Here is a 22,142-nt window from a genome sequence, read left to right as displayed (position 1 = left end):
ATATTTTCATACATGTATATCTCTTTGATTATTTGGCGTATTTCGAAAATCCGTAGCCCTGCAAGCTTGGGCTTAAATGAACCCTCCTATGTTTCGCCAGATGCTGTTGCACAAAGTAGGTGATACTCCTTTCTAAAGTGTCACCTGATATATGTAAAGCTTTGAAGGCTAAATTTTCCCTTTTTATCCATATAAAATACTACAAAATTTAATTAAGAAAACATCATGTTTTATTCGATTTAAAGTAAACTGCACAATATACATGTACAATTGTTGTCAATGTCATTAACGAATGCGAGTGATGGACGAGATTTTAGAGATCTATGACCTATCTAGACTAGTTAGCTTGTTAGCGGTATATCAATTAAGGCAATGAAAAACATAACTCGTTGAAGTAGTTTTGAAGAGCTTTGTCGCTTGTATCTCTCATGTTATAATTGCGCTTAATATGTTGAATTACATTTCCTTTTTTATTTTCATGAGGATTGTTTTTATGTTACCATACCCAAGTTTCGAATGTGATCCGATTTTATGGAATATATTTATTTAAACATAGATTGTGGGGTAAGATTATTTTTCTTTTATTCTTCTATAGCAGGCTTTAATCGAAACTTTTACCTGATAACAACATCTAATCATGCCAAGTGTTCTTGATAAACTACTTTGTCAGTGAACTTACTTGTATTGGTCATATTAATTAATTGTGATTTACAGTGTCTCAAAGTACTACAAATATCAACAAAAATGCAGTTAATTCGTTTCCCTCTATGTTTGATACGATCCCGGATTCCGTGTGTTTCGGATCACACGTCGCGATATTGTCTTGTACAGTCACGTCGTACTAGAAAATAACTCGAGTAGTGTAATAAAACAATGTATTTCCTGTTGGCGGAGAAGGTAACTGTATGTTTTCAGAGCAATGAAATTAAATATGAACATTTTGGAGTGTCATTTCGATTAATTTAACTATATAATATTTTTGAGGACGGCTTGTGAAATAAACGTTTTCTGGTATCGTCTGGAGGACTACTGCTCTAAAACAAAACTATTCTGTCTACACATTTCCAAAAGCTTATTTATCTTTATCAATCAAAACACTTTATAAAATTCAAAAAGGCCACATACAGATGAACACCTTGTTTGGCAGTTGTTCATTTACAATAGCTTGAAGAACAAAAGCATTGTCAGTTGTATAGTAACTCTCTCATTTTATCAAATATATCTTTACATAAAAAGTTATTATTTAAAGATACGAGTATAAATGTTTCCTAATACATTTTGAAGTAACTACTCGGTGTATTGTTATCTCCTTTTTATGGACAGCTACACTAACTGATTATCCTCATGAGATTGGAAATATACCAGTATTATATAACTGTTTTTAAGAAAAAATACTCAAAAAAGGTAAAAGAATATAAAAAAAGTGTATGTTAACAATAAAGTGGTTTATCCGTTATTAAGGGATGTCAGAGTCGGGTTTTAACTTTGTATATTCGGTATTTATAAAGCTTGTAATAAAGTAGCCCAATCTTATATATTTGATATTTTGACTTTTTTCAGCAATAAAATGCACAATGTTATATCAGGATCACATTATAATGACATGGTTATACCTTAACACAACACAAACTTTGGTTAAAAAAGATTTGGAAAAGAATACCATCTTATACGGTATGATCTTGTAATTGTCTGATATCTATTAAAAATAAATATAAAAATATGATATCTAAAATCTAAACGAAGCGTTTATTCAAAAATGTTTAAGGACAAAAACGTGATGGAATAGTTGATATTGTTTAATGAAGTTTTTCTGAAAGTGTTTTTATAATATATTGTTTAGAAGGCCTCATTTAAAATTAATATACAGTTGACTCTCAATCAGTCAAAATCGCCTTACTCAAAATTCCGCGATAGTCGAAGAATTTCTAAAGTTCCGCCAAATTTATCTCTTTTTCTTTGAAATTTAACTCCGCTTAGGTCAAATTTTGACTTACTGAGACTCCTGTTTAGTCGAAAGGAATGTTTGGTCCCGTCAATTAAACTACAGCATATTTTCATCTCTCAATTTGTCGAAGTGTGAAAAACAGCCGACTGATCAAAGGTCGGCGACATCAAGGTGTGATGTTGTCATTCTTGTTCACACGTTTCATAGTAATTTTAATTGTCGGTAATCATGTATTATTATCACCTCGTTAAAGTGACTTTAAGAAAGTTGACATGTACCAGTCTGACAGGTGTTAGTCCTTTAATAGCCTAGGTATTTATGTGTGTTATCAAAGGAAATGAAAAATTTGTATAATTAATTTTTAATAATTTATATAAATATTTATATAATAGATATATATAAATATTTACTTCCGGTTCACAACATTTGCTACTTTCGTTTTCGTCCGATGATTAATTCACGACTCCAAGTATTAGACATACTGATGTTTAAATAAATGTGTCAGTGGTGCTTCTATAGAAATTAATTTTTACGAGTGCTTATTGTAAAAATGTGCCTAATATCATTACTGATGAATACTGACCATATTGATTTGCATTTATGTCATTGCTACAAATGTTTCTGTTTATGTTTCAAAATTAATGAATTTTAAATAATATCTTTCTGTTCATTTATTATTTGTATTTGTAAGTGATTAACCGTCATTTCAACGGTTACATGTTGCAGCATTCCCGCTATCAACAATAAAAAACCTACTACTTTGGACATGTACATACATGCACGAATGTATACGTAATGGCGGCAGATCAACGTTACTCGAATTCCGTTTCTCTCGATGTGAAATGCACAGTCCCTTGAAATTCGAGTTACCGAGAGTCAACTGTATGTTATTATTATTATTTTCAGGTACTCAGTGGTAGTCTTGTCTGTAAAATTTTGTACCGAAAATGGCTATATCGAACTTCTGGCGTTTTGCATAAACGTGTCTGTGGCTTTCCATAAAATGAACATCAAAATTGTCATTAATTAATTAATAGAGGACAAAATCATGTCGATATATGATCAGACACTTCAAAGATTATACACGAGTGACATTTTCAAAACGGCATTAGCACGTGTCTCCTATAAAACTGTTTTAGCCGCCTTGTATAAGATATATGTCGACTTAGAATAGAGGCACTAGTTGAACGATTTTAATTTGACAGACTATTAAACATTTAGATTCAACGTTTACGATCAACTATACTTATATTTCAACGATGTTGCATAACCTTACTGCTTAAATATATATGTGATTAGCTATTACATTTAGTTTAATTTTACAGGGAACAACTCTTTGTATATTGTGAAAAAAACAACATCATATTAACACTAAATAGTCAGTATAAATCCTTCTTAAAAGTCAAAAATGATTAATAATAACAATTAATTATTCAAAATAAATTATCCAAGATTTAACACAAATTTGAAAACATTTTTATTTGTACTATTTCTTGTAAAACCCTAAATGTAAATTGATGTATACTGTATGCGTGTAACTGGTATATTTTGTATATATCATTGTTTCCATGTACATAATTGGTCATATTTCAAAACACGAAAATTTCATGCTTCGGAAATTTTGTTATTCAAGAGGCTACCTATAGGGTTTTGCAAGCAATAAAAATTGCTTAAACACAAAAATTGAGCATCTCTCACAGCACAAAAATATATTATTGCTAATTTTTTTTAATTTAACATGATATTTGATAGTAAAAGTAGTAATGTAAGTAAGATATGTCTCAAACTGACCAATTAGTACAATATTGATTTCCCTTCAGCACCTCATAAAATTCAATATTTTACATATTGGACAGTTTTTGGCATATATTTACTTAAAAAAAAACAAAAAAGCTCTTAATATGCAGAAGGGGCTGTTTTGCATGTTTTGACCTGCAATGAGAAATTACTTCACTTCACAATAGTTTACTATTAAATACATTTTCAAAATTGTTATGAACATAAGCAAGGATCTTAAGGCATGTTGCCTTAGCGTTATCATAGCATTATATTTAGTGATGCAATTTAATTAAAAGAATTTATGCCATTACATTTAATGATTTCTTTCTCTCAATATCATATTTTATGGGGACATACAACATGTTGCTGCAATGTTACTTAAATTAGCCCATTTTTGTTAGAATCACTCAAAAAAATTCAGTTTTTATCTGATTATCATCAATTTCCCACTTCTGTCAAAAACTTAAGATGCTATCTACTTATGGCAACTTGTAACCAAAACTGACATTTTCAATATACGAGTTTATCACCAATAATTGATATAAAACAATACACACATATTTTGGTTTATTTTTTTCCCTTAATTCTATATTAAGCAGGACGGGATTTCGACAAATTCAATTCATGCATACACACACGTCCACTGCACAAAACAATTGTCTTATTTACTTCGTCAGATATATTAAACAATGATAACCACGTGATGTTATATCTTCCTTTTTCTATGTACATTAAAGTGTTTATTGTGATTTTTATATAACATTTGTATAACAGCCGCGACATAATACAATGGATAAAGAGAAATACTTGGAAAACATCTTGACACTGAAAAAAAGATAACAATCAAAAGAATGAGTGTGATTATTGTTTAAGGACAATATATCAAAATTAGTTTGAATACATGTATATGAAAATAGATTTGTTGAGTTATAATTTTCCTCCAAATTCTCTTTCTTAAGGTGCTTGATATATGATTTAGCAAGTATTTTATCAGGGGTTCGAAGGTTACCCGAAAAAGTTTATCAGCGGAGTTGCTACTTAACATGACTTTAGCTGCGGAATAATGTCATCATTGCGGTGAGTTTTTAGTGTAGTAAATTGCCATTTAATCGAGAAATATACTTAACAGAACAAAGATACACAATGCATTTATAAGGCAATTTATGGAAACATAAATTTACACGTAGGCGACAAAAAAAGAATGAATAGATAAAAAAGAAATCGGCAAAGCCATGTTAATAACACTATGAGTGATATACTTTGAGTAGTATGGGTTTCATCTAACAAAAAAACCCCCAGACTTTCATTTATACACGGGTGTGGAACCCCAAAAGAAGTTTATGCGTTTAAGTGTAAGTCTAGGTTATCTTTTAGTGAGATGAAACCCATATTACTCATAGTGTTGTTAGCATAGCTTTACCGATTTTGTTTTCCAAATAACAACGCAAAATATTGACAAAATTAAATATACGCTTCATATCCTATCGATAAGCAACATTAATGTTTGAAACGATAGCTAAGTGGGCTTTGGATAAGAGAGGTAGTCTGTTTGATCTTTAAGTTAATATACATCATGTTTAACTCTTTTCTTTTTTTCTTTTTTTTTTAAACTTGTTCTGGCAAATGTCTGAACAATGAGATATAAGATAATTTTTTCCCTGAAAACTGCACAGCGCCGATTGGAAAAGCGCGCGTCATATCATTAAGACGTCAACTTTGACGTCACGTTTCTATGATTACGTCATTTGACCACTATGTTGGAAATATCATGTCAATGCTCAAATAAAAACACTAGAAAGGATTAATCTAAAACCAGTGTTCTGTATATGCACATGTTCTTTTAATGTTTTTAACATTTAGAACAATCTGTTTCTGCTTTGAAGGTAGGGTACAGAACGAAATTTTCAACATTATGTGACGCTGTTAGTTAGATGACGGATTAGAAATTGTTTTTTGAGAACATACACAGCAAGGACACGTATTATCTTAATGGCCATCGATCTTAAATATGTGCTAATTATTTATGAACATTCACTAATGTAAAATACATAAACATGTATACGTGAGGACTTCAAGTTTAAGTTTCATTTGCCAGAGTTGTGCCTTAATAAGTTCGGATTATAACGCTCTGGGAAGGTGGGAAAATAGTTCTTATTGGTAATCTACCGTTCATTAAGTAAATGTTTTACTTTTACAATTTCACTGTCTTGATAGCAATGAATTATTTTGAAAACCACTGTTACTAAAATTTTGATTTCATGATCTTTAGCATTTGATCTTTGACTTTCTTTCAGTAAGATAAATGTGAGATTTTTTAACTTATTGATCGACGGTTATTTATTGATATATCAAACATTCTAGAATTCTGCAATATTTTTGACCGTCTTGAGAAAGTGATTTACCCCTGTTACCTTAATCACTCAAATTTACTTCGACTGTTTTTGAACTGACAGTACACTTTAAATATCTCGGAAAAGAATATGTTTAATTGGTATATGATACAGCTTACATACGTTTAAACCTTACATCAAACTTTACTGGAATGACAGTCTAAAAACTGCACATAAAATATGACACAAGCGCGAGCACAATGGATAAGCGACGGAAAGCCATGTGACACGACTTCCGGAAGTTACAAACGTAAAAATAGCCAAGACCCTCTTTCGGAAAACACATCGCCAATCCGTTTTATCTTTCCTGGATAAAGAGAAATGTATGCTAGACAAATCATCGGAATTAGATAACAATGAATTTTGGAGATTGGTTAATAAAAATAATTCAAAAACCAAGTATACACTCTGTTTTGAAATGACATTCAATGGAATTACTGTAGAAGTAAACAAGGGATGGAAATCTTATTTCTCGCAACTATACTCAATAAATAATGATGAAAATTCTGATTACAAATCATATGTAGAAGGTGAACTTGAAACAATTAAAAGTAACTATCGAAGCAAACAACATGCAAAATACATAATCACCAGCGATATGGTAAAACAGCGCTTAATTCTTGCAAGACAAGGAAAGCCTGTGGCCAAGACAATCTCTTTTATGAGAAATTCATTTATGGCGGGGATTTATTGATAAAATGTATTACCAAACTCGTCAATCACATGTTTGAATTCTCACACACACCTACAGATATGAAGAAAGGCATAATAACAGTTTTATTTAAGGGAGGTAACAAAAAGAGAAAAAATGATCCAGCTAGTTACAGAGCTATCTCCCTTTGTTCCGCCTTGTTAAAATTATTTGAAAAGGTCGTTCTACAAATTGCAGAAATGGATGGTGGCATTCATTTAAATCCATCACAAGGTGGTTTCCAAAAATACGTTAGCTGTTTAATGACAGCATTTATGCTTCGCGAATGTGTACAATACTCCATAGAAAATAATTTTCCAATGTATACATGTTTTTTTATATGCGAAACAAGCATTCGATCACACTTGGATTTCTTCATTGTTACTAAAACTGTATCAAAGTGGTATTGATATATCTTTGTTTCAAATATTTAAATCGTTCTTCGAAAACTGTTACAGTTGAGTGAAATCAAATGGATTTGTCTCCGACTGGTTCCCCGTGCTGCAAGGTACACGTCAAGGACAAAGTTGTAGTCCTCAATTCTACATCCTCTTCATAAATGGAAATGATTGACATGTGTAAAAGTAGCTGTAAAATTCACAACATAGTATGTGCATGTCCAACCTCATCTGATGATATGGTAATCATTTCAAATGTCAAAAAAGGGCTAGATGAACTTATAGATACATGCTTCAATTATGCCAAAAAGGACTGTAATCTTTATAACGCAGCGAAATGCAAAGTTCTCGTTTTTAATGATAAATGTAGCAACAAAAGACTATGGAAAATGGGAAATAAAATTATAAGTTAAACTAACTCATATACCAATCTAGGCATTCTTTGCACAAATGACATGAACCTTTGCGAAAACATAACCGAAAGCTGCCATAAACTTAGGTAAACATTCTTTAGCTTAACTTACAGTGGAATAAGGAAAAATGGACTAAACCCTATCACCTCAAGGTGTATTTATGAAACTAAAGTTCTCCCATCTGCTCTATACGAGAGTGAATTATAAAGCGGTGTCACCGCGACACAGTTACTTCCCTTGGAACGGGCACATAGACAATGTGTCAAATGGATTCAAGGCGTTCCATATGGAACTCGTACTGACATCGCACTTAGTTTTTTAGGGATTTATCCGATATCTAACCTTATTGATATAAGAAAACTTATCTTTTTGTCTCAACTATGTCATGTAGATTCAAATATGAAGTTTAAGCATTTTTTTGTTAATCGTTTAACATCATATTATGCACGACCTGCTAAATCTAAAGGCTTTATTCCCGACGTGATCAGAGTTCTTGGAAAATATAATCTACATGTATTTCCATATCTACATGACTGTTCAGAAACAGGTTTCTTTCCATCTAAATATGCTTGGAAAAGAATAACCAAAAAGGCGGTGCACGAGCATGTACTTGGAAATCTAGATTAGAGCACGATGACGATATCAACCTATTTTTAAATAAACATTCCACATACGACTACAGCTCTATATGGATTTTTCAAAGACATTTCCCAGTTTATAAAACACAATGCTTTTCATTGTTTAAACTGATGTGCAAATATTACGAAAGAAAATATCCCGTTGTGTGTGACTATTGCAAGACTGTAACATACGAATATGCGTTACATAAAGTGTTTCATTGCTTACAATATGATAACATTTGATACAGTCTATGGACAAAACTCATATCTTTGCTAGGGCACAATTATTTCCGCATGTTAAGCGGTATGAGCATTGAAAACCAACTTATAGAGATGTTAAGTGGGTTCACAAGTTTTGATATTAATGACAATATACGTATACAGTGTTTTATCACAGTTGCCAAATTCTCAACTGAAATATTGTATTAATATCATCGGTGCAAAAGAAATCTCAGAAAATCATTAAGAATTATTGTTCTATTTATCAATGCCAATGATTTTCTAACAGTCATATGTCAATTTATATATGTTGATGTTTCATTGCCATATGTAAGCTTTCATATATGATCAATATTTTGTTAACTATCATGCCATTTGTTTAGGCGGCTAATTAATACTTTATTAGTCATCATATTAGTATATTGACTATATGTGTTTCTGTTTTGTTAAAAAATTATATTCTTACTTTGTAGATATAGAATCATATTTGCATTATAACACGTAACTCTCCAGTATTGGAGGAAATAAAGATATATATCGAAAGCGCAAGTCTATTTTATGACATGTTTTTTTGGTTTTGAAATTACCCATTGTGTATTAAATAATTTACTTAAAATGTCTTTAAATAATTATCTCAAACACAGAAAAACACAAAATAAATGTTAAGTAGATTAAATTAGAGCTTAGAAACAAATGCAAAATTTAATATTTGGAAATAAGAGCATGAAATTTATCAATTTGGCAAATAATTCCAGGAAAGTGAATCCCATGTTTTCCATGTATCCCCTCATTCTTAGCAATTGAGTCTGACATAATGTGGACCTTGATATCTGTAAATGAAAAGAGAAAGAAAGATGCACTGTACTTGTTAACCACATTAGGATTTCATTATTCAAAATTTAAACTAATCTGACCAATCTAACACTAAATATAACTTAAGGCATTTTACCTCCAGTCCCCAAGTAATTAAATAAGTTTTGGAGGGATATGTGATTAAAAGGCGAGGGTTGCAAAACCTATTCTAAATAAATGCTTGGAAAAGACTTTTGGTTCTTTTTGAAACGTGTAATAAGAAACATAAGAGTGCGAGGACAACAAACACAAGGCGTCCTGACACGGTTTAATGAACGTTCATAAGCAAGAACAGGACAATTATCATATCTTGTAAACTTTATAACGGACAAATGAGTTGTCGTTCCCCAAACTGAATTGTTTTAGACCAGTTAAAATGCACAAGAATGAAATTACCGTAATGATGCACATGCTTTGCATATAAAAACTTTCCTCTAAAAACATCCTGAAAAGATGAAGGAACTAGGTTCGATTTCCTAGTCACTGGAAAAAAGGTCTTTAACGTTCACCTGCATGCAAAATTTAAACAAACATTACTGTGCGGAAAAGGAAATACGGCCACTTTTCTGAACTTAAGCTTGGATGTTACAAGACCCTTTACCAGAATTGATGAACTCTTAATTAATCTTCAATACCAGTCCTTATGAAAAATGTGTTCCCATTTATCATACTTACGAAACAAATATTTACATTGAACTACCAATCAACACAAGAAAATTATTATTTCTAATCAAAATGTATAAAATATTAACGAAATTATATCGGTAGAATCTAGATAGATGTCATTAAGTAGAAATGCAATGCATAAGACCCGTAACTCTGCATTGCCTGATCTTAGAGGAATGGCCCTTTTCTCATTTTAACATTTTAAACTTTGTCCAGGACGGACATAGCACTGAATCTACAAAATGTATCAAACTAAACTGTGTAGTGCACAAGAACAGTAACTCTGCAATGCCTAATTTTGGAGTAATTACCTTTTTTCAGTTTTACATGGGACATTACTCTGAAACAACAAGAAGTACGAGTATTAACAAGAAATGCTTTCGTTATTGCATATTTAAACAAAACAGTTTTAACCTTTTCAACAACTACTAATAATATGATATCTTTTTATGCTGGATTCGGTAATGTGTGTGTGTGCCTGCGTGCATGTTTGTGTGTACATGTTTGTGTGTGTGCGCGCGCGCGTGCGTGCGTGCGTGCGTGCGTGCGTGTGTGTGTGTGTGTGTGAGTTTATTTATACTCGCCATCGGTTGTCCATATAGGCGTATAGGCGAGTCGTGTAGAAGAGTGTTTGTCATTTTATATTTTGGATTATAGTGCAAGATACAGATACAGAAAGATGCAAACTTCAAGGAGCATCTGCTGGTTCTTGTGTAATGCATATCATTGCCCATGTTTACCACTGTACAATATAGCGACTGATGTATTTACGAATAACGTTATGGTCGCAAGAAGCCAGAAGATATTAAATTGATTAACAATGGAATTTCCAACAAAAAATAGCTTTATAATTTTATGTGCGATTAGCAATTGTTTTAATCAAGTATACTAGTTTCAGATTATTTAAGTATATTTTTATGTACCGGTAAAGTGCATCTGTCTACTTTTTCCACATTTATTGTAAAATGTCTAAAGCGTACCTAATGTAATTGTGAAAGACGGGTGTCTTTTTCTTTGAAATTGTGAAGTCTGACGTGTTAACATTTTCTTAAATGTGTTAAATAATAATTTGTACTATCATTTTATACTTCGTATTTCAGACAGGACATTTCAATACGATCTTCAGTGTCTTGAACTAGCAAAACAAAAGTTACCGAAACATGATTACGAATGCAAGAAAAGTCTGAAAGAAATTTTGAAGATTGTACAGAAAAAGATAAATCCTCTTCTCACTGTCTAAAGAGTCATCGTATTGCAGCTTCTCCTTCCAAAGGTATTATATCTCCTCCTCCTGGTGACCATTTGGAATCTCCTGCAACAAATAATATTATAACTTCTGCACCTTTTAGTACAATGTCAGCATTTAAGAAAGAGACAAGTGATGACAAATATACTGGGACAGACAAACGTACAGACAAGGAGGAGGCTGGAATTGAAGAGAAGAACGTTGAGGATGAATGGATGACAACTAAAGAACTTGAAGAATTTAGAAAAACGACACTTGATTATCTTAGAGACACCGCAGAAGAAGTAGTTGCACTACAGACTCGCCACCAAAATGGAGGAGCATTTGTTAATGAGATTTATGATGCCGCTATAGTATTTAACGCAGCTTTTTTTCAGTTGAAAACAACAAGTCGAGAAAATATATACAAATACCGGAAAGACATAGCAGAATTAATGATGGAAACTAAATATTTCAAATTGAGCTGTGAAATTGTTATGTATACATACATGAACGGGTGGCGTAATGAAGAAGGAAAGGAGGAAAAAAGTAAGACTGTTCCTTTAATATGTAGCCTTCAAACCCTAGGTAACTTCAGTGATGGCTGTGATGAGTACACAATTGGCCTTGCAAATGAGCCTGGATTTATTGATATACTTATTCAAGTATTAAGAGATTCACTGCCAAAATATTTTGCAAAGGAAGGAGAACGGAAACTTGTGGTAATTTAACTTTAAAACTGTTTGTTAATAAATGTGTTTTTCACAACAACGTTCAATTAAACATGTATGATTTTAGCGAAATTCATACCAGATGATAAAATTTGCAAGCATAATGCATTTTTCGCTCAAAATTTGTTCAAAGGTTGAGCCAATGTTATCAACTTGTTTGTTTGTTTGTTGTAAATAGTTATCCTCAGTTTCTTTCAGTTATCACTTAGGGGTATATTTATGAAAGTTCAAAATTATAATCAACAGAAAAAACACATAACAATGAATAAAGGCAGGTAAGTTAACGCTGTCTGTGTTATTTCAATATTTTTTTTGACAATTTTATCAGCATTTTTACTTGACAGCTAGGAGAATTGTCCATATTTTTCAGGGAATCGAAGAAAAGCTAATGAATTTTTCTCTGACAATTGTTCACAATATGTCCATGAGAGAAAACAATATTTCAAATATACGTAATGCTGGGATGATCTCGTGTTTGAAACCTTATCTCAAGTCACCAAACACAGAATATGCATTGACAGCATTGGCAAGTTTGGCAGGTTTGTGATCTCATTGTTTTTTTGTGAACCATTACCAAACTTATTTTTAGTTCACTTAACCAGCTTTTAATTTGGCCTGACCCTGTACAGAAGGCTGCTCTTCCTTTTATTTTAACTAACCCGAGTTTTTTTGATGGCAGTCTTTCAGTAGTTTGTTATCCAAAGCAACCTTTCCTCCTTCCATACAATTGTGACTTGTCAATGTAGATAATATTATGACAATAACCTTTAATGACTGACAGTTAAGACCAAGTCATTGAAATTTGCTAAAATCGCCATTTTGTTATTTATAATTTTATTCGATTAGTATTAGGACTTTCCCATACCTAGTGTGTTTAATGAGTAAAGCAATTCAAGTGTAACTTTGACCTTTAAATTACTTTAATCTTTAACGACAAATAATTGTACATGTATTTTCTTATGTTTGTAGCTGCTGATTGTACTTATTGAATTTTGAAAACGAGTTCTCCACAGTATGACTACATAGCGTTACCAAAAACAACAAAAACAACATTTTGTTTAGAAATTAATTAAAATTTACCAATAGTAGAGAATGTAACCTTCTAAACATAGTTTTTGCTTCCTCTTATTCAAATAAGACATATTTAGTAAGTATCTCCAAGATTTCGAAAAATTCCTGGACGTAAAGTGTTTTACAATAATATGAGCATACTATATCTATAAGAGAGAATTTTGTTCTGAACGAAATCATAGCTTAATTGTTTTAATCCTACTTAAAGTAGCTGCAGCTTTCTAAAAAACCCTTTTATTTAACACCGGATTCAAGTTGTGGCCCTTGGATGACGTCATTAGGGGATACGATGGACATTGCCGATACGATTAAGTACATTAATTCAGGAATATATTTTTTTAATCCTTATTCTTATAAGATCGAAGATTGGTGGATTGAAATTGCCAAAATTGTGTGTAATTACATAAAATATTACAAAACAAGATGGTGAAATGAAAATGTTTACAAAAATAAGGTTAACGATTTATTTTAATACTGGATCATGGCCGGGTTACAGATCATGTTTGATTCTAAATAATGAAAATTGCCGCACCATGTTTTAGTAGGCAGTTTTATCGTATACTTACTTGCTAATATGAGTACTCAAGAGCTTTTTTGTAGTTTCAAAGAAGTATTCCTTAGTTTCGAAAAACGGTTGCGTAATAATTAATTTGCGAAATACTGGCTGAATAAATATTATTGTGATTTAAGCATAACTGAAACACAGAAACAATATTATAAATCTATGTAGTTTCCAACAAAAATGTTAAAGCACAAAAGTAACAATTCTTTTATATGTTCATGTATACTATTTGTGTCGGCAAAAAAACACTCTTAAAATATCGCATATCACGCCATTTAAATGCACTACATATTTTATTAAAGCTGTTAAAGTGATATTTTTAACTTTATAGTTTGCTTATGTAATTCAAATTCTGTTTGTCAAATGTTAAAACTTAGAAAAAATCACTAAAAAGAAAGAAAGTAAAAAAACACAAAAAAAACAAACAAAAAACAACAACAAAAAAAAAAACAAGTGGTGAAAAACGTACACAAAATGTCGCTATTAACTGAATTATACTTTTAGGTATTTGACTATACATATACTAAATTAATGCCAGTTGGATGCCATTCTGGTGTATAAAATCAGTAGGCATAGCCAATAAATTCCATAGGCTGATCGAATCATAGATATTTTGACAACTATCAAAATTAACTGATGTTATCTAAAGTAATGTTATAAAGCCAAATGCCGCGTGTATGTACAACATAATTATGCACCATGTTGATTAAGATGTTACAGACCAGAGTGGCTTATATATACATATCTGTAAATTTATAGAATAAGTTATCAAAAAAAGGTCTTTTATTTTCTTATCATAAGAATAGATTTGTAATAAAAATATCTTATTGTCGTCTTTGGCGAATAATAAGTTATAAAAATCATTGCCACGTAAATTCCGTTCCTTAAGGAATGTTTATAAAATTATCTGCTTCACTGGCTCTTTGGAATACTTTTAATATGGCATAATGGAAAATAAGTCTGGACAGAATGCATTTTGCTACTGTTCTAAAACTCGAAAAACAATCATAAGAATTTTCCAAGTGATAGAAAATCTCACAGAAATCTAGATAATGACCATTTAAATTTGTATTAGGTAATTTCGGTGTGAATGGGTGTTTATAAATTATTAGATTAAATTTGATTTAGTTACAAGCATTTTATCTTATCATAATCTTAAGTAATATTTGTTTTGCATTTTTTATTGTCTTAATATGGAGTTAATGTATAATTAAGTTGAAAAAATTATGTTATGATTATAATTGAACGATCAGTATTTACGCATTTAACTTTCAATAAGCTAACATTCTATGCGGTTTGTATAGTATTATCATCCATTGACGTCACATCCTGTAACGGAAGTATTTCTTCACCGAAGGTTATCGCTTAAATGAAACATTTTTTTTTGCTTACGAACAATATTCATGTGTACTAAATAACAGAGACATTTTACTCTACAACTCTTTTGAGAATCGACCATAAAATTGTGTTAACAACATTATTTAAGCTCGTCTGTTTCGAAGAGAATTTCGAGCTATTCTGACCGCTGCATTTTAAAAGTTATCAACATGAAACTTGAAATTCTTGCTTATCGTGACAAGGTGCAGTTGTTAGTACCCTACCGGTTTACCGGAGGGGACTTTAGGTTTACCCTCCGTCCGTCTGTCCGTCTGTCTGTCCGTCTGTCCGTCCGTCTGTATGTCAGTCCGTCAGTCCGTCCGTCCAGAAAACTGGATCCCGCGATAACTTGAAAAGTACAGAAAATATTTTTATGAAACTTGGTATATCGATAGATGGCAGTATGGACATTATGCACGTCTTTTTCTTTTCTTCCTATGTTGAAAATTCTGGTTGCTATGGCAACAAATGAGCTATAAATATGGCAAATTTTACACATAAACTGGATCCAGTGATAACGCAAAAAGTACTGGAAATATTTTTATGAAACTTGACATATGGGTAGATGGCAGTCTTGGAATTATGCACGTATTTTCTTTTTCTTTCTATGTTGAAAATTCTGGTTGCTATGGCAACAAATAGGCTAAAAATATGGCAAATTTTACACATAAACTGGATCCAGTGATAACGCAAAAAGAACTGGAAATATTTTTATGAAACTTGACATATGGGTAGATGGCAGTCTTGGAATTATGCATGTCTTTTTCTTTTCTTCCTATTTATAAAATTCTGGTTGCTATGGCAACAAATAGGCTGAAAATATGGCAAATTTTACACATAAACTGGATCCAGCGATAAAGCAAAAGGTACTGGAAATATTTTTATGACACTTGACATATGGGTAGATGGCAGTCTTGAGATTATGCACGTCTTTTTATTTTCTTCCTATGTTGAAAATTCTGGTTGCTATGGCAACACATATACTGAAAATATGGCAAATTTTACACATAAACTGAATCCAGTGATAACTCAAAAAGTACTGGAAATATTTTTATGAAACTTGACATATGGGTAGATAGCAGTCTTGATATTATGCCTGTCTTATCTGTTCTTACTATTTTGAAAAAATATCAGTTGCCTTGGCAACAAATAGGCTTAAAACATGGCAAATATAACAATACATGTATTTGTAATAAGTCAAAAAGAGCTGAAAATTTTTATGAAATTGCATCTTTAAGTCAAGAGTTATCTCCTATTTAAGAATTTTGCTTTTAAAATGTTATATTTTGGTAACAGGGATGTTTCAAATATTAACTTTAGAGTGTCCTTCAGTCCGTCTGACTGTCTGTTCATAAAAACTGTTTCTTGTGATCACTTTTAAAGAACTTTTCCAACAAGTTTACTTAAAATAGAGAAAAATTGAAACATAAGTGAATGGCCAATGGCCCTTCAGAATGTTGATGGGGTTCTAACCGGTAGGGGACTTATGGATTGCTTGCAATACTATGATAATTGCTTGTTTTACAAGGTGCATAATTCTGACTCTCAGCGAAACATCTGTTTCGTCAGTTCCCCCGTGAAACTACGAAACTCGGATTTGGCGCAAAAATGGTTTTTGACATTTTCGTATTGTCGAAACTTATCCACAACATCCGCGAATGTTGCCTTGAACATTTTGGATCAATGAACTTTGGAACCTTCTCACTGAAAAAAATCTGTGATAAATGTGAAGAGTATGAAGTAGGAAACATTACGGTTGAAGACTATAAAATACACGTCAAACGGAAGAATGAAGCAAGGGAAAACAAAAAAGGGACATGGAGCCAGTAAACGGAAGGATGATATAAAAGTGCTAAAGGCTAATAATAATTATGTCCACGGGTGGAGCTAGTTCGTTATATTATAAAATGAAGTTATCATGACACGACTCCACAATCTATTATCTTGGTTCTATTATCTCCGTTCACACCACAATTGAACGAGGCTCCGTAGCAAAGTGTGTATTTACCACAAATGAACGTGGAACACGATCATAAGGAATGCTAAGGTACAGGGAGTCGGGTACGAAGTTGAATATAATGATCACACAATATTTTATGACTTTGGAAAACTCAATTTTTACTCCACAATTCGGCCTTGTAATGACAAAATAACTAATATTCGTGTGTTACGGTAAGATGCTGATGGTATTATTGACCACAAACTCCATCACAACAATTAATCCTTCGCAGCAGTACCAAAAGCTAAACGAACTAGAACAAGTGCTGATTTTCCACATCGGATACACCGTGCAAGTTGTACCAAAGGAGCATTCCAATTTAAAAGGGAAGGTACCAACACCAGATGAGGTTAAAATCGGTAAATCATAATGATAACCATGGATTATTATTATAACCTTCCTCATGATACATGAAAGTGATAACCCGGGACCTGGTGTTCGTGAATTACTAACACATGAGACCGTTATTTTAAATACACATAATTATCCAAAAAAATCTGATTACAAATGAAGATGTTTTTCTACCACGTTTAAGGCCCGTTTATTTATATTTTCTTTTTCTTCATTATTCTTTCATAACTTCACAGAAATATTCGTTACTCCATATTTAATAAGATCAGCAAGGAAATTATGGTTAAAACCCATTCAGTCCGTGAAACATTATATTTTAAGACAGCATGCAAAGTTTAGTTATGAGTTTCTGAGAACATTTTTTTTCTCGTTGTCTTGAAAAGTTGTAAAATCGCATTTATCTATCTGGAAGGTTACCTGAAGGTAAATTATAGCCTTTAAGGACATGAATGGATACAAATCCATACTATGACTTTCAGTGTCTAAAGAGCGGTTTAAGCCTATTTGTTTATTTATCAATATCAGGCCAATACTCTTTCATTTTGGATAGGAGTATAATTCAAATATGACTATTGAAAGGCTACAATCAAAAGCCTCCTTCAATTTATTTGCTTATGGTAAACAGAAAAAAGATTTTTCTATGCTTTTTCTGACTCTGGGTTTGATTAAGTTCATACAAATTACTTTTAGTTAAATTGTGTTGAAAGCGATAAGCTTATTTAAACACTATTGAATCAGTTACGGCATCAAACCACCACTAAGCAATGAGTGTAAAGTGTATTGCTCACGAAAACAACCGCTTGCCACTTGTTTTAGGAATAAAAACAGTTTGTAGGGGATTGGGTTGGGTAATTATCTCTCAGTTTTAGTTTCATTTCAGGAATTGAAAATATATGTATTGATATACTTTAGGTGTAATCAATGAAGAAGAAAGTGATGTCATCAAAAGTAACAAAGAGATTGTAATGATCTTGTTGGACTGTATCAAGGAAGGGATGAAAGATAAAATGCGAGAATGTAGAGGATGGTCATGTCAAGAATCTGTTTTCAGTAAGTTCATTTTTTTTAATCGAGGAAACTTTTAAGTGCACAATCAAAAAATTCTCTCGCATTCATGTGCCTTACCTGGAGTAGCGGTATTTCGACTTCATGGGGACTTTCTAAAAATAAAAACAGATAGGAAGTCCGAGGCAATGTTAAATGTTCGGTATATTGAGGATATCGGATTAAGTGGAGATCCGGTTATCCGAGGTTTTACTGAGGGCTTGGTCATTTTATCATTTTTCCAGTTTTTAATACTATTATTGAAGATTGACGATAGTATAACTTGCTTAAGCAGCAATAAGACTTAAACTTTACTTTCCATGCGATCAGTAGAAGCATGGGCTAATGTGTGTGTGCGTGTGTGTGTGTGGGGCGGGGGGGGGGTGCGGGTGTAGGTGTAAGTGTGAATATGCGTGTGTTGGCCGATTGACATAACATTACGACATGAATATACGACATGAATAATTTGTGATTATCCCTGAAAATATATGAGCACATAACTTTATAAAAATGTTGAAATGTCCAGATAAACTGTATGTGTGAAGACTTAGAACATAATGGTTTATGTTTTGCCAACAGAGAGAGGCATAATTAAATGAACAGAGCACAATAACTATAACAATCACATGACTGGTCAGACTTTAATATCTTTAGTATTTAAAAGAAGAAAAAGTTTTAATCTTTCTGAAAAGGGAAGCTGGCATTGTATACTGTTCCGAGTTATCAACATAACATTACGACATGAATATGTTGTTTTTGGCTGTGTGTGCGTGTGTGCGTGCGTGTGTGCGTGCGCGCGTGTGTGTGTGTGTGTGTGTGTGTGTGTGCGTGTGTGTGTGTTGATGTGTGTGTGTGTGTGTGTTCAAGCTAGCTATATGGAGAGTTTTTTCTACAATATTTGATTGAAGCTTTGTATTGTATTTTCATTGTTATTAACTATTTAATATTGCATAAAAGCAGTCTGCCAATTTAGCACTAACCAGCTAAGGCATGGCTAGTTGAATCCGGGTGAGGCCATAACGATGAATGTTTCCAAAATTTTAAAAATTTAACAATGACTCATCTTAGTTTTGTAAATAGACAAAACAGAAATGACTGAATTATAAAACAAAACACTTCTTTCTTCATACCTTATAGAACAGAATAATAAAATAACTATGTAAGTCATTTTTCTTCATATGACTTTCTATCTTCAAAGTGAAATATTTTGGGCCAGTTAAACATAATTGGACTATTAAATGTTGCCAACCACTATCCTCTATCCCATGTGGTTTTCTAAGCCTAAATGATTTGACTGTAAAAGTGTTATTAGGAGAATAGCACTGTATCTTGTATAAACAGTAGTGTTTTAAAATAATGTATAGTTTAAGTAAACAATTCCTCAAAGAGAAAAATGATGAAGTGATATGGGCAAGAATATTCTAGGAAGGACATGGAGGAAAGCTGCTTATTTTTTAACTATTTTGACTGAAAATAGAACAAAAACTGCAGATAAAAGCTTCTAATGGTTCCATTTACTTTTCTATACAAGTTGTCAAGTTATTGGCAAGAAATGATACTAATACGAAGACATTGGTAGATCTTGGAGTCCTTGAATTACTTGTAGAGATGGCCAGAATTGGCGATGAAGGTGAACAGTATGGTAAGTATTTATAGGTAGAAAAGAATGATAACGATTTTTTGAAAATTTGTGATCACAATTTTATAGCATTTTCTGGTTTAATTATAATGTGATAAAAAGAATCTTTCATTTACGTTGCTCAGAATTGTTTTACTGTTAGTTTTATAAGCTCACCTAAGCCCATTTTTCTAGTCCTGTTAAATGTGTCACTGGGTGAGATATAATTTGCGGTAATAAGAAAAATGGAGCCAGACTTCTCTAAACACTGAACCTTTGGGAATGCCATACCACTGCTCTATCGCTAAGCTTCCTCACTTTTAACATATTCCCCCACAATACTGGACAAATATTTAATATAAAATATAACTCGCAATAATGTCCGTTTCATTCAAGTTCAATTCGACAACTAGCCTCTCACTGCTGTGGGTTTGAGCCGCGTCACATTCGGATTACTCATGTGATAAAGCTATCTAGCCTGCTTATGGAACAACGGGTAAGTATGTGCCTGAAATAATGTACAGAGGGGACCCTGGGGTCTTCTTTGGTAAGTCGCCATATGACCTAAACTGTGTTGGTGCAACGTTAAAAAAAAGCTTCAACTTCAATAATGCCACAGGTAATGATTGTTTACAAGTTTTGCTCAATGTATTGTTATTGTTCGAAATAAGAAGGCCTTAAATTACTATTGTAGAAAGTGTTTCTGCGCTATGGGCGCTGTGTTTTGACGCAGATAACCAGTTACTCATCACAGGAAAACCGGAGCTTGGGGTTGTTGATGTACTCGTAGATTTGAAATCGTCGGAAAATGAGAAAATTAAGAATGCATGCAATGGTGCATTATGGACACTCAGAGATGCATTAAAGAAAACAGTTGTTGAAAAATACAAGAATGTAGGTGAGGTCATGTATTTATGTTCTGCATTTATATGATGATTAAATTGTCCGTATATGAAAATGAACTTGTAAATAATGTTAATGAATGGGAGACAGTGTTTAGAACATCCATGTTGCTGAAAGCCGACTATCTCTTGTTTAATCCAAAACAAAAAGAACTTAATGACTCATTAAGCCTATATGGTGGAAAAAGTTTCAATTTTCAAAATTTGATGTTATATTACAGGTTTATAAATGTCACTTATTGACCAATAAGCTTGGCAATGTTTTGCTTCCTTTGGGTTCTTGCAAAAAGTAAATAGCGAGTCTTTTGTAATGAAGACAAAAAGACCACTTTGTTTAAATATCGCTCTTTTTATCAAAATTTATTTCACATTCCATGCTTATATTTCCACAAGATTAGCATCTGAAATGTTCTTACTACAAAAATGATTACAACATACTAAAACACATCTTTGCCCTTTCTATAGAAAGAAAGAAAAAAATATTCCTGAGTCTAAATGTGCCTTTAACATATCCTATTCTTGACCGCATTGATTACTGATAAGCCGAGTATCAGAAAACATTACGAAGCTATATCCAGGCTGAAAATATCCTTTTATAATTTTCAGTGACTTAAATGGTACTATAAATGCAATTAGAATCATAGTCAATAGATACCAAAACAAAAAAAGAAAGAAAAAAGAAAGAAAGAAAACCCACACAAAATAAAAAAATAGTTTTCTATTTTTTAAAAGTTGATAAAAGTTATAAAAGAGAAAGGTCCCATCATAAAGGATATTTTTTAATCTAAAGGTTACATATTTTATACAAATGTACATCAAGCATCTGCATGTAAAACTTTAACATTTAAGGGAAAATTACAGCCGATGCATGAGTGAAGGAAAAGTATATTGGTTGGGATATATAACAATGGAAAAAAGTCAGATTCAGACAAGTCAAACATGTTTAAACAAACTTTTCCTACAAAAGATCTGATAAAATTCACTGTAATATCAAATTTACAAGAAGGTAGATTTTGCTTCTTACATCAAAAAGCGAGAAGAAATATAATTACACGTACAGACAGGTTTAATGAGAAATATTATTTGTGATTATCCCTGAAAATATATGAGCACATAACTTTATAAACATGTTGAAATGTACAGATAAACTGTATGTGTGAAGACTTAGAACTTAATAGTTTATGGTTTGCCAACAGAGAGAGGCATAATTAAATGAACAGAGCACAATAGCTATAACAATCACATGACTGGTCAGACTTTAATATTTTTAGTACTTACTTTGTAAATTC

General features: G+C 32.1%; 1 protein-coding gene across 2 annotated transcripts in view; it reads left to right on the top strand.

The window, feature by feature from the left end:
• The first annotated feature begins 380 nt into the window (after positions 1-380).
• The window catches only part of LOC132731567 (uncharacterized), a 37,444-nt gene continuing 15,682 nt past the window's right edge, over positions 381-22,142 (top strand). The window contains exons 1-6 of one of the 2 annotated variants that reach the window (XM_060717758.1): positions 381-564; positions 11,074-11,920; positions 12,300-12,468; positions 18,202-18,339; positions 19,865-19,975; positions 20,646-20,849. In XM_060717758.1, coding sequence (XP_060573741.1) covers positions 11,144-11,920; positions 12,300-12,468; positions 18,202-18,339; positions 19,865-19,975; positions 20,646-20,849 — 1,399 coding nt within the window. In that variant the 5' untranslated portion in view covers positions 381-564; positions 11,074-11,143. Of the gene's footprint in view, positions 565-4,648; positions 4,802-11,073; positions 11,921-12,299; positions 12,469-18,201; positions 18,340-19,864; positions 19,976-20,645; positions 20,850-22,142 lie in introns of those variants that run through there. The other variant, XM_060717759.1, reaches the window with a different exon arrangement.

The sequence above is a fragment of the Ruditapes philippinarum genome, unplaced genomic scaffold, assembly GCF_026571515.1.
Source record: "Ruditapes philippinarum isolate M1 unplaced genomic scaffold, ASM2657151v2 ctg7988_1_1_1_1, whole genome shotgun sequence".
Lineage (NCBI taxonomy): Eukaryota > Metazoa > Mollusca > Bivalvia > Venerida > Veneridae > Ruditapes > Ruditapes philippinarum.
This window is presented reverse-complemented; position numbering and strand designations above follow the sequence as displayed.